The 13,678-nt window shown below is 35.5% G+C and overlaps 1 protein-coding gene across 1 annotated transcript in view; it reads right to left on the bottom strand.

The window, feature by feature from the left end:
• The window catches only part of CAMTA1 (calmodulin binding transcription activator 1), a 660,706-nt gene that overhangs the window by 275,701 nt on the left and 371,327 nt on the right, over nt 1-13,678 (bottom strand). The window contains exon 5 of the mRNA XM_053452576.1: nt 11,597-11,668. Within this exon, the coding sequence (XP_053308551.1) occupies nt 11,597-11,668 (72 nt within the window). The remainder of the gene's footprint in view (nt 1-11,596; nt 11,669-13,678) is intronic.

Below are 13,678 nucleotides of genomic sequence, written 5' to 3'. Positions count from 1 at the left end.
CTGTGGCCCTTTTCCTTGATGTCCTTGGCTTGTATTAGTGCAGAACGTATATTGTGTATATGTTTTATCATATGTGCATGTGAAGTCCTCAGTATTGGTACATTGGATGTGGGTGAAGATTGGTGTGAAGCAGACGGAGCTCACGTCCTCCCAGAGCACAAAGAACGTCCCTCGGGCCTGACAGCAATCCACCCAACCCAGAACATCTGGGTTAAACAGCAATATGGGAATCATGTGCTATCTCTATAACAAGACAGACTTGGGTAACTAGGTAAATAACGCATTATGTCATCAGAGCTCAGTAACGGCTTTAATGAGTTTTTAAAGCTAAACTAATGGCAAAACACCCACTAAGTAAAATACACTGTTGAATTTTGCTCCTACGTCCTTAAGACAATTTTGCTGGCGTCATACCGGAAATAGCCCTATAGGCTGGTACATACCCTGTATTGTTGCAAATGTCAGGTAATCTAAATGACACCTGAGGCATTATTTTATATGTATAAAAATATTCAAAAGTATATCAGAATATTCACAAGATCGCGTATTACTTAATACTTACTGGAATATTATTCTTAATAAATGTAGTATTATTAAAGAAACATTCGATTTGTAAGCAGTTTTCAGAAACTAACCATCATTTAACTAACTAAGCTTAGGACATTATCAAGTTTAATGACACTGTAAGTCGTAATTATTCTTAATTATTCTGGATGACTTATTAGAATTACAAGGTGACTGATAATATACAAGGTTTTGAAACTATCCACTGTAGTTAATAACCTCTTCATATCCGTTAATGATATACGCTTTACATTGGAGCCTCTGGGAGAAATGACTTATTTTAAAACATATATAATGTAACACTAATAAACTATTGTTTAAAGGGCAAGTTCTGCCAAAAATTTGTATATTGAAACCTGTAAAGGAGTGATGGCTTCTGCCATTTCTCCTTCTTTGTGTTCCTTCTTGCAGGTTCCAAACCTAAAGCGATACGGGGGTCTTGGACTCAATATAGGTTTCTACAGCCGTGTCTCTACTTAACAATGAGGCTTGCTGGAAATGTGTCATCCATTGTTCATTCTTCTGGTAGGGTACCCTGCAACCCTAGGCTGGGGCACATTTTGGATTCTTGGACTAATATAGGGCTCCCCCTACAGTTGCACAGCGCTTAGACAGTCGCAGTGAGAAACAGCTGTTAGAAAGTTGTCAACGGCCAAAAAATGTACACTATTGGTTGTGATGATGAGTTTGGCTGCATTTGGTTAGTGTGCATTTTGGTGACTTTATAACCGGTTAATATCTTTTGGGGTAAGTGAGTAAGCAGAGTGAAAACAGAGTCTTTTATATATCTAATGTAATGGAGACTCAGTGCAACTTATCAATAGTTGGAGAAATGGGAGCCAGAGCCATAACAGGGCTAGAAACAGTTTTAGGATTCTACTGCACTTCAGCTGATTTGCCCATTCTATCGTGGATCGGGTATCATTAGGATTTGGTTAACATGTTTGCCTTCTTCTCTTACTTAGCCCTGGTGATTGCCTTCATCCCCTCTGGAAAAATCCCCCCAGCTTTCCTCGGGGCGCCAAAGTTATGGCCCAGCACACAACGTTATCATTTTCCTAACTCTGTTATTAAGAAAACATTGCCCGGCTGCCTTCTGGAGATAGAAACATGATATGCAATCTGCTATGGCCTTTAAAAGGTGGCAAAGGAACTGACGCCCTATCAGATCTGGCTGATGAGTTTCACCAGTATCTGAGAAACAGAGCTTCCGCTGCCATTTGCATTACACATTCATTTTTGGATCAACAGCAACAAATTAACAGATATGGGAAAGGCTGAACTTGATGGACGCATGTCTCTTTTCAGCCTACATAACTATGTAACATTCAAATCATAATGTTGCAGCACGTGTGACAGTTCAGGAGTCATGGTGAGGTGGGTCATTGCTCCCACAAGAGTTGCCACCATTGCAGGGGTATTTTGCAACATCTGCGCATGTTATGGAATACCTTACAATATACAAGTGTTGGGTTCGGACGGTAGGGCATAATCTAATACCAATGGGAGGTCTACCAATCCCAAGGACTGATATTTAGTGAGTCATGGAATATTATTAGAAGCTCGCCTCTCGTATTCCATCTTTCCCCAGCACAGAGGGATAATACAAATATCTTAAACACATGGGCTCATTGACTTGTTTGTTCCCAATAAACTAAAGCCAATTAACATCAGAGCAGGGCTGTTAATCTGTGCAGGAACAGCATTTGTTTCAATTAAAGTAGACCTGTCCTTACTTATATAAATAAGTTGCTAAGTAAAATACCTGAAGTTGTAAACTACTTGATTATTTGTTATTTTGTTATTTAATCTAATGAGTTATTCTAACCATGAGGCAGACCACTGCAATTACTTAGATTGCAGTGAATCAAAAATCAGCCAGTAGTCATACACAAGCACACAATAATTACCATCGCATTGTGCGTTACTCTGATTAACACTTAACTCTTTGATTGTTAGTGTAGACAGTTATGTTAAATTCAGATCATAGAGAACTGTTTGGACACTGGTAATGTGACTTCTGCCCTACAAACGTCTTGTTGTAGAGGTTTTAGGAAGTCTTCATATTACATACGTGCATATAATTTAATAATTATTTTATTAAATGATTGTGTAGTTCCTCATTTGGACACAAGGGGGAAGGGAGGAGAAGCTCAACTATTTAGAAGCCAAATCCATCCTGTTCTATTGTAGCCCCTCTGTGCTATCCAGTTTAGAACTGGAATAGGCAAGCTTGTCAGTGTTTAATAAGTTTGCGGTAGATCATTTTGTTGCTTTTGCTCTTCAGGCTAACATTTGCCAACCTGGATCTGCTGGCAAACTACAGACTTATATATTGAAATAGTCACCCTAGTTAAGAAGTCCAAACTCAGTGGAATTCTGCTATTCTTGGCAGGATCGACTCTGTAAGTTCCAAATTTGTAATGATCAAATATTAGCCTGCCAACTACCGCCTTGGTTTGTAATTGTAATTTTTATCAGCTGTCTTCTGTACAACTCAATACATCCGTAGACGTAGAGTTTGTATTGAGTTTCGCTGAACACTGCTGCTTTCCATTCACTAAACATTGAACCCGGAGTGATGAACTCACTGACTTCACCTGCTGGGTTCAGTAATGAAGTTCAGGTGAGCAGTTACAATGTTCATGTTGCTAATTGTCTGAGTTATTCCGACAAAAGTCAACTTGGCAGTAAACGTTCCGGGATACTGTCTGGAAAACGTTTCTGATGTAATACAATTAGTTGTTAACTGTAGACTCCTGCCATGGTAAACATAACCAGTGAATGACAAAAGCTGAAAATGTTCTCGTTTCTACAAATAACAGCCATTTTTTAATTTCATTTTATTGTAATTGTTGTCATGAAAATGTAACAGCTTTGTTCCATCCAGATAAATAATGCAAGTTATTTCTAAAGCAGCCTTTTGAAATGATCTACAATGGGCTGTCGCATTCTAGATTATACCTGATCTACTCTCTTATTTGTCAGTATGAGATCTTTGTTCCCTGTGTTATTTGAATTTTTGGACCGATTATGACATTAAAGGCATTATCGTCTTAAAAGACAAAAGTGATCATGCAAAAAGCATGTTTTGCAGACAATAAATGTATCACTTTTATCTCGTTTTCCCCCTATAAATTGTTTGTTTTCTTAATGTGCTTAAATGCAATGTATTATACTATAGCGTACACAAAATTAGCATACACAGCGATTAGAGTATTACGCACCTGGAAATAAATAAGTACTTGGTAATCAAATTAATTTTTCCTTTTATTTTTCTGCAGAAAAAAAAGTTTATTAAAAATATCGTTTTGATCTACTGGATACTAGAAATTGAAGCTAAACACAGCATTTCGCCAAATACAGATGTTCTTTAGTGACCAAAGAAGACAAAGATGTAAAAGTGAAAATATATTATTAATACTCATCCTTTTCCCATCATTAGGAGAAGCAGTGGTCAAGAAATCTGTTCTGAAACACTCTTAAGCTCCTCCTCTTTCTGTTTGACTCAGTGTCCTATTGGCTAGTGTCATTTGCCATATATGGACATATATTAGACAATCATATGCTTTAGCATGGTTTCCATTAATTTCTGACTTTATTTTTTAAAGAAGTATTAGAATTGCTAACTTCCAGTCTTCTGGAACTATTCCTGTCAATATTAAGAACCTGGAAGAAATATTTTAGGGATGACTGAAATAAGTCACAGTGTTATTCATTTATATAATTTTCCCTTTTTTTTCTCCACTTCCAACGATCGAAAAGGTCTAAAGAACCCTAAACAAATAAATAAAATAAAACACACCACCTGTCAAAACAGCCAATTTAATTAAAATCAGTCATCACGACCCAACGATCATCTCTTTTCTTGACCATTGTCTTTTGCTCCTACTGTACAAGAAATGTTGTTTTCATTTCTGAAATATGATATGAGTCTTAAAAGTTTTAAAGGTTTTTCTTACTAATGATGTTGAATTTCAGGACAACAAGTATCTTTGAAGGATATCCAGATGTCTGAAATATTTGTTATTTTTATTATACAGAAACCGGACCTAGTCATTTGATATTCCTCGGTGACATGCCTATATAGAACCTCCGAAAATACAACTCAGCTCTCAGAAGTGAAGAGGGAAATAAAAAGAGCAGTGGCAACAAAATATCATTTTTTTCAGTTTCCAATAGCTGTGCTTTCAAAGACTAAATTAAGAACCGCACATATTTCACACGGAAGCGCAGAAAAACTCTCTAAAGCAATCTGAAAGTGTATTTGTTTACTTTTAATTCCGCAAACAGATACAAGAACAAAAGACTGTCTCAATTTTACCAATAGCCTCTTCCTCTCTAAAAAAGATTATACTTTAAAATGATAACCTGAACTGATATGATGGATTCTCTGAAAGCAATTAAGGACCAGTGGGTTCTCCCCGTTCCCTTCAGCCCGGCAGGATTGAGGTTATGATTTTGAAAGTATTGTGGTCGACTCCTTTCTACCCTTTGCCGTGGATATATGAGAAGATGTGATTGTATTGTAAAAATAGCTATCTAAACAGCATGCCTTGAATATCAAGGTCAGAGGCAGAACCCTCTTTCCCGCATGAGATGCACAGCACAGACAATCTGAAAACTCTTTTGATCTTGTGCTTTTAATATGTACATATTTACTATTACGGTTAATGCACATTAATACATCAGGAGTATAAATTCAAAGAAAGAAACTATAATATAACTAGATAGATGTCAGGAAGGAAGGAAGGAAAGAAAGAAAGAAAGAAAGAAAGAAAGAAAGAAAGAAAGAAAGAAAGAAAGAAAGAAAGAAAGAAAGAAAGAGAAAAAGGTAAGGAAATAACAAAAGAGGGAAATGAAAGAAAGAAATAAAGAAATAGACAGAAAGAAAGTGTTACAAGAAAAGGAAAAGAAGGAAAGGGAAAAAGGAGCAAATGAAGGGAGGAAAAGAAAAGAATAAAAGGTGGCAGCTGCCATAAGCCAGTGGTTTTTCCAAAATTTACTAACATAATATATTTTAACATTCTAGCTGCATTTGCCAAAAGAAGATTTTAGTAGAACTAGTAGTTATTATGTAAATGTACATTAATTACATTTTTTTTGTTTAAAATTTACCATAGAATGAACAATAAAAAACAAATTGAGAATAGGTATGGAGGAAATGAGTGTTACAGAGGGTGTTTGCTTGAGTGTGCTCACCTTCACAGATATTCTGTAGCCCAGTAATGCGCCTTCCATTTATTATAATATTTCATTACAGATATAGCACTTGAGATTCTAGATTCTTCACTATTTTAATCTTCATTATGTCTAAATTGGTTTATATTAAACTTGTACCATCTGTCAGAACTTGTCTTGCTTGACATTAGTCCTGGCTGAAGCCAGGTGTTCCCGTACATTTTTTTTTTCCTTGCCGGCTCTTGATGGAAGCATTGAAATGGAAAGTATAACAGCGATTACATCTTTATAACATTCTACGTGAAAGCAATGTATATCCTCTTCAAGTGGAAAGAAAAAAAATCCCTAATGAAATACCTGAGAGGTATTTAGGGCTGAGATACTTACACTTCACGGTGTCACAGCCGATTAAATGTCAGTAACACGCAGAAGGTCACAGTTACTCAACTGAGCAATTATCACGCTCCTAATTTATGCATTAAAATATAGGAGTTTAATTTAATCAGCACCAACTTCTTGTGTTAAAAACTTTAGAGTAAGTGGAAACTACCTTTGGCTGTAATTGACTGACTACAGTCCCTAAAACCCATGATCAACTGGCAAAGGATATTACGAGCTCGAGTTGAAAAGTCTAGCCAGAGATTACAAGTCCACATGTTTTCAAGGTGGGACAAAGCCAAAAATTAAAGGTGGATGGTTGGATTTAGATTTGGTGGCAGAAAACAACCAAACTGGCTCATCTGACGGTCTTTTTGGAGGCCCCTTTTTATGTACTAATTATTTAGGAAAACTTTACGCACATTCCTGAATTCAAGAAAATATGCAAAAATGGGATTTGCCAAAACCTATCCTAAATCCTTAAATTTCAAGCACGTGTAGGCTCAACAAAAAATAGCATCTTCTCACCTGGCTCTAGGTAAAATAGAACATCTACGCTAAGCCTTCAAAATCAGTGTGTCCAAATATAGTTTTTATTTATTTTATTTATATTTAAATAATTATGGAATTGTGGAGAGTTTCGCAGAATTACGGGTAATTTTCACTATGCTGTGCCCAGAGGGGCTAGACATTTCTTGAAAAATCCTAAGTACATAAAAGATGGTATAAATGTAACCAGAGTTACTAATTTTTCGTGAAACAGTCCGTGTAGCCGTGAAGAAATGGTGTCTTTTGTTTTATGATTTATTTTTTTTTTTTAACGTTGCACCTCTGACAAAATGATTTTACGAATGTGTCTTTGGGGTGAAAACATTTTGTAAGCATGCTTTGAAATGATGAGCCTAGCGGTCTGCCCTTAGACTCGGAATGCTCGGGGAGATTAAATAGCCTTGTTTGGTATAGCTGGAGTGCTGTTTAACATCACTTATATCTCTCTGTAGAGCTGACTGCCATCAGCCCTCGAGCCACACATGAAAGTTGTCTTTATAAACAAACACCCACTTGCAGCTTGCGGAATAACTGCATTATCACTTTCTGTTCTAAAACAAGTCAAGGCCAATTCAGATCCCATCAAAACAACCTTGGATTTCATTGTATTTTGCTGTTCATGTACCAACCGCTTTGTGATGGAGACAAAACTCACATTCTTCTGCAGACGACGCACTCTCCAGAAGGACCAGCCATTACCAACAAACTTTAGATAAAAACGCAGATCAAAACAAAGAGAAGTAAATTAAAACGAACTTTGGAAAGCCAGAACATATTGGATTTCTAAAACAAAAAATTTCAATAAGCGGTGGGGGTAGCATTTTTTTGGGTTATAACCTCAATCACACTTCTTCTTCAGAGCGATTGACGTTCAACAGTAGGGTAGAGTTGGTCTAAGACTTCCTTTAGCATAATATAGATAATAGAATAAAGAAAAATGACATTATAAAAAAGATACTAGAATGGTAATATGAACCCCAAAAATTCAGTTGTAAGATAAAAAAAATATTTTATTGTATATAAAACAATTTCAAATGAATGGAAGTGTGATGCGTGAAGAAATATTTAGTTATAAGATTATTTTGAGGACCCGTAAGTATATTTAGTGATCTACGTGATCATTTTAAAAGTTATTTCTCTGTTCGATGATAGGAATGTTTGGATATTGTTTCCAAGTTACTAGACATATGTAATAATGTTCTAATTCACACATAACACGAACCTCCCCAATGGCCGATTTACCAAACAGTAAACTGAGGAAACCGATTGCCCAAAAGGGCAACTAGCGGTTTTTGCAACTAGACCTCCCACCACTGAGAATATACTAGCCAGAGTTCAGTAGGACACTAGGGTTGCCCTGGGACCAGCAGATAAGCTGGGTGCTCTTGGAACACCCTAGGAGTTCTGATATAATTAACTTTCATAATAAGCAAGAGCTGAGCCAGACCAAAACCGAACCCCCAAGCCCAGTCAGCAAGTTGATCTTGACCTGATCTAGACTTGACATAAGTAAGGTCATGAGTTGACCTTGACTTGCCAGCGAGAGAAGTTCCATGCCAAAACCAGCAAGGACTAAAATACTGTCCTCAATAAGGGGTTAAAGCTTCTGTTCATACTCCTCCTCTCTTCCTGAGCAAGCGCTAAGCCATGTGTTGGGCTTGAGTCAACACAATCTCACCCTGCTATATTGCCTTGTGGATGGTCCTGCACTTCTTCATTATGTTTTCCTACAATGACTTATCCTCAGCTCAGTAAGCATGAAGTAAGCGATTAACAGCAATCTCATGGCAGCTAACTAAGCACCAAACAGAAGCACTAGAACCCCGTTTCGGGACAAAAAGCAGAAGCTTTTTCAAAGATAAATTTCAAAAGCTCTTATAGAAATATTGTGGTTGTTATCAGATCACACTTATGTATTTTTCATGTCTCCTTCTGTAAAGCACTTTTTGAATTTCCCTTTATTTCCCGATATCTTATTAATGACTTTCCAAAAATGATTTTCTCTATGATCAAGTACGTTTTCTTTTTTCATTTGTTTCACTAAATTGTTCATGTGTCATAACAGGAGGACAGTGGGTAGACAGCCGGGACAGAGAGCGAGTCATTGCTGATGTGTTATTGCGCAATGAATCTGATATTAGATATGTTGTATTTCAATTTGTACAGTGTGAGTTTGTAACCATGATTTATCAGATGATCTTAAAATAATAACTTTAATCGGACGTCTGCTGCAATGAGTTTTTTTTATTTTTTTTTAATGAAAATAATTGTTCTTTTAGAATAAAAAATCTAAACATAAATATGGAATTATTGGCATTCGGAATATCCAGATAATATTACAGATTATATTATATTAAATATTATTATATTTTAAATATTATTTTAGCACAGACAATGCAATTTCAAATAGTGTTCTTGGCTGGATGGCTAAAAAATGTTGCCCGGACGTCTTAATGTTTTATAAACCATGTGGCTTGTCTTTATGGTTTATTCTTCCTTTCCAATTATTTTTTTTAATATATTTTTTTAAATTGAAGTTCTACATTAAGGCAGCGATTTTTTTTTTTTTGCTAGAGGGTTCTATTTCAGATATCGGGGGCATAATGGAAAAGAGATGTCAGACGTAAAATTCTTACAACATCTGGGAAATTCTAAATGTTTTGTTAGTTTTTATGATTTTATGCTTAATATGATGGGCTTGTATTTTAGGCTGGTTGATAATAGAAATGGGTAAACAGTTAATTCTTGAATTATAATGAGGTTTCTAATGCCCCAAATTCTTATTTTACACTAAATAAAATAGGTAATAAAATAAGTAAAATTCACCTAAAGCTCTATTGGAACTCGTATTTAGCACACGGAACAATCGCCAATCTTTAAAGTGGAAAGTATCAAGTTAAAATTACAATACAATAGGATTTTCTTTTGTGTTATAAAGCAAGCACAATGGTGCAGCATTAGAAACTGCATTACACTCCTGTGACTTCAGTTCGGCTGTTATTACAGATTTCTCAGCGCCTGTGGGATTGGGAACAATAATACTGGTTGTGGCCATTAACTTTCTCTTTTGTGATTTTACATTTTCCATTAGGTTTCAGTGCATTTTTTCTGGCTGGTAGCACTGGGGTGTGGAGATGGCTTCAGTGAGATATAACACACAAACGTGTGACACGTTACAATGTAGCAGAACTGGAATGTAATCCACTGCTCAAAGACTATAATAATAATAATAATAATAATAATAATAATAATAATAATAATACATATTTTATATTTTTTAAAATATTTTATATTTTTAGGAATATGATTTAAGTTTTTTTTCTTGTAGACTCGTTTAAATAAAAGTTCAATTGAAATGCATTTTATGTTTTGTGTTTCTCTTTAAATATATATATATATATATATATAGGTGTGTGTGTGTGTATATATATATATATATATATATATATATAGGTGTGTTTGTATTTAGTTAATAATAAGCAATTTTACTTATGTTTTTACTTTAGGGTACAACAGTAAATTAGTGTGGTACTTATTTTAATGTGAATAAGTAAACTTATAATGAAATCAAATTGGTGGACAAAAAACATACAGATATGGAATCAAATGGTTCTATGCGACAATCAAAACAGGTTAGTGTGTAAAAATGTCACATTAGAGAAAAAACAGACTACTTATCTATGAAAACATTTTGCGTTGCATGCCATTTTAGTTTACTTTTAGGCCCGTATGGCATGATGAGTTACGTGATACACTAAATCAAATATTTCGCCAAGCTTTCAATACGCAAAAGGCAAGATAACACAACAAAATGTCAATTTATTTTCCCCAATATTAAAATGTTGAACAAAACATGTTTGCGAATAAGGTTGCTCATATCTTTTCACCGCTGTGAGAAGGCGCTTGACTAGAGGATGCGCCGAAGATGTTATATGTGAAGAAGATCACATATATATTAAACATGTTTTGAGAGATTTATCAAAGAATGTATTTTCTTTATTAAAAAAACAACAGAATTAAAAAAAAAAACTAGAAAAGCAGAACAGCAATATGCAAAAGTATAACTTATTTATGCATAACGTAATCACACATTTTGAATATAACAAAGCATTATATTTTATTGTTTTAATTATTAATTCAATTTTGACTTTTAACTACATTTCACCTGTTGACACCATAAAATAGAATGTCACAAACAAAATGCCACCCCCGAAATAAATTGCTTTCCGGGATGCAAAATTGATATTAACATTTCACTCACTCACTATGTTATTGTGCTGGAATGCTCTTAATAAATTCTTGGATAGGATGTATTACTTTCCGAATCAGAGGCCTGTATATAAGTTAAATAATCCAATTTCACTAAAAGAAACATTATCGAGAATCATAACGAACCACAATTATGACCACCATGACGATGACCAGTCTGCATTTACATATCTATCTATATATCTATATATATATAAATGTGTGTGTGTGTATATATATATATATATATATATATATATATATATACATATATACACGCATACACTTGACCTAAAACCACAGCTCAATGCAACACAATAGCCAAAATACCAATTTACTCCTTTATAAACCAGTAACACTGAAAAGCAGGGCCGAAATAGACTTTAACCCCTCAAGGACAATGGGCAGTCCCTAAACCCATTGAAAACAATGTATTTTGAGCCTGTACATGTACAGGCGTTGTCATTAAGGGGTTAAAGAAGTCAGTGAAATTTATACCATTCGTTCCCATCCTTAGCCCATATGACCACAGCTTTGATGATCCTCAACTCCTGTTTTTACCTACGCCCGTCCCATAGGAGTGCTCAGAATAAAAAATCCTGTTTAGGAATACCTTAGCCCAACGGAAGTGTTGCAACAAATATCGGTAAGTGTAGCAAAGTTTTGATCACTTTACCTGAAGAAGCCAGTAGCACCGCCGGTGAAAAGTTGGGATAATTGAGGAGTGAACGTAGCAGCCGTAGAGACACTAGAATAAAAAAGGGACTCATTAGTATGATTATTCAACATAATTCATTCAACATAATAATTCCACTCATCAATACTACCATGGGCGCTTTGTAGGGATTACTCTTTATAAAGCTCTTTATAAACTCTTAAGGGCCCATCGTCGTCTATGCATACCCTCATGTAAAGTGCTTCCCTACGCAAATTCAGTCATGTTCATTGGCATGTTCTTCAACGTTCTTCATGAGTACCCAATATGGCAATTTAGAAAACCCAGAAATTCTACATTTTGTCAAAAAAAAGATATAATCTGCTATTTTCTAGGCAAAGACAAGGCAGACACCGCCAAAGGATTTGATACGGATACTCTATATATACGCAAAAAGTATTTCTTCTGGGGTGTTCAGAAAAATAATCTCATGACCTTCAGTATTAGACATAAGTGGCAACATGAATTTATAACACAGACATATATTCCTTATCATAAGCAAGAGTTTATTGAGCTGGTGCCCTTTCTCCTCTCAAGCTCAATTTCCCTAAAGAATTTCAACTTGCGATCTAGATTAAACTTGTAGTTGAACAAACTTGGCTTTTCAAATTTTCTACAGGAAAATCATTAATCATAACTGGCATTCCTCATTCCGCTGCTTTTGCTCAGGGTAAATATTTCAGTCCAGCTGAGATCGTTGCATTCTTACTTTTAATTGAACAAGGTGTTTTGGTTCTTTCCTTAAACATTAATGCGATTTGCAGGAAAAAAACCCAAAAAAAAACACCCAAGATTCCATGGCACATGTTCATTAGTCGGTTAATTGTAATATAGCTTTGGGTGTTCTTGGTTCCCAAGCCCTGGTTTGCAACAAATTGCAGAATATTCAGTTATCATATTAAGAGAACGAACAGGCTTTCAGGCTTATCCAGATCTCAACAGGCGCGATACGGATCCAAGAAGTTATTTGGCTTCTATAAGAAATATATATTGGGCAGTATTTCTTCCACTTATTCCATGGAGGAATCCCCAAGGGCTTTGACATATTAACAAGAATAAACTGTTTTCTTATTATCAATATAGAGATAGTTAGCCTGTGGAATCATCTGCACGGATTTTTCGGCCCCCCGAGGGCTTGTCAGTGCAACTCAGTTCATTACTTAGAATGGTTACAAATCGGGCACAATAAGAACATTCTATGCTTAAACAACAAATAAAAATTACAACACAAATGCATTGCATATGGCTGTGTTGGACTGCAGGCATTACTTGAGTTTTAGATCAGCCATGTCCCATTCATTGTGACAGTGCCCATACTTTTTATAAATATATGGTTTGTTAATATGTGAAGATCCAAACCAACATAGCTGTGCTTTGATCAAAATAATCAATCATTCACGTCATAGGGAAATATGAACCTTAACATAAATGATGGATGCAAAGGTGGAGAACTGAATTGCCGTATTGATTGTGTTTTGATTATCAAGGTGCTGTTAAACACAGAGGTAAGTCCCCTTACTGTGGTCTATAGCTTAATTAACGTGTAAATGCTCCTGGGGTCCCTGTGTTTTTGGTACCCACAATGTACAGTAGTAGGGAATCTCATCGCCTTAGGCAGCAGTCAAGGTTACCTATATGGTGGGGCCAGACCTGGCGATCTTGCCAGTCACGTGAAACCAAGATATATTTCTTCATCAGACAATAATGGATGCATTTCAGATTCTATGTAAGGAAGAGATACTAAGAACTATAAAGGTCTGCCATCTTCCTTCAGAGACAGTTAAAGGGGAAGAAGCAGCGGAGATCCTAATATCCTCTGATTTAGGATTCTACACAATTCGGCTATAAACCATATTCAGAAATAGGTCCCTTTACTTTTTATTGAGTTTTCAATGAAAAAAAAACAAATACAAGGAAACCACGGTACAACATAATAAGAAACAAATAGGAAAGCAAAATAAATAGGTCCCTTTAATTTCCATTAATACTATCCAAGTGTAATTATTGGTTAGGTTATCTAATGCTACAGTTTACGAAACAAAT

The sequence above is a fragment of the Spea bombifrons genome, chromosome 12, assembly GCF_027358695.1.
Source record: "Spea bombifrons isolate aSpeBom1 chromosome 12, aSpeBom1.2.pri, whole genome shotgun sequence".
In the NCBI taxonomy this organism is placed as follows: domain Eukaryota; kingdom Metazoa; phylum Chordata; class Amphibia; order Anura; family Pelobatidae; genus Spea; species Spea bombifrons.
This window is presented reverse-complemented; position numbering and strand designations above follow the sequence as displayed.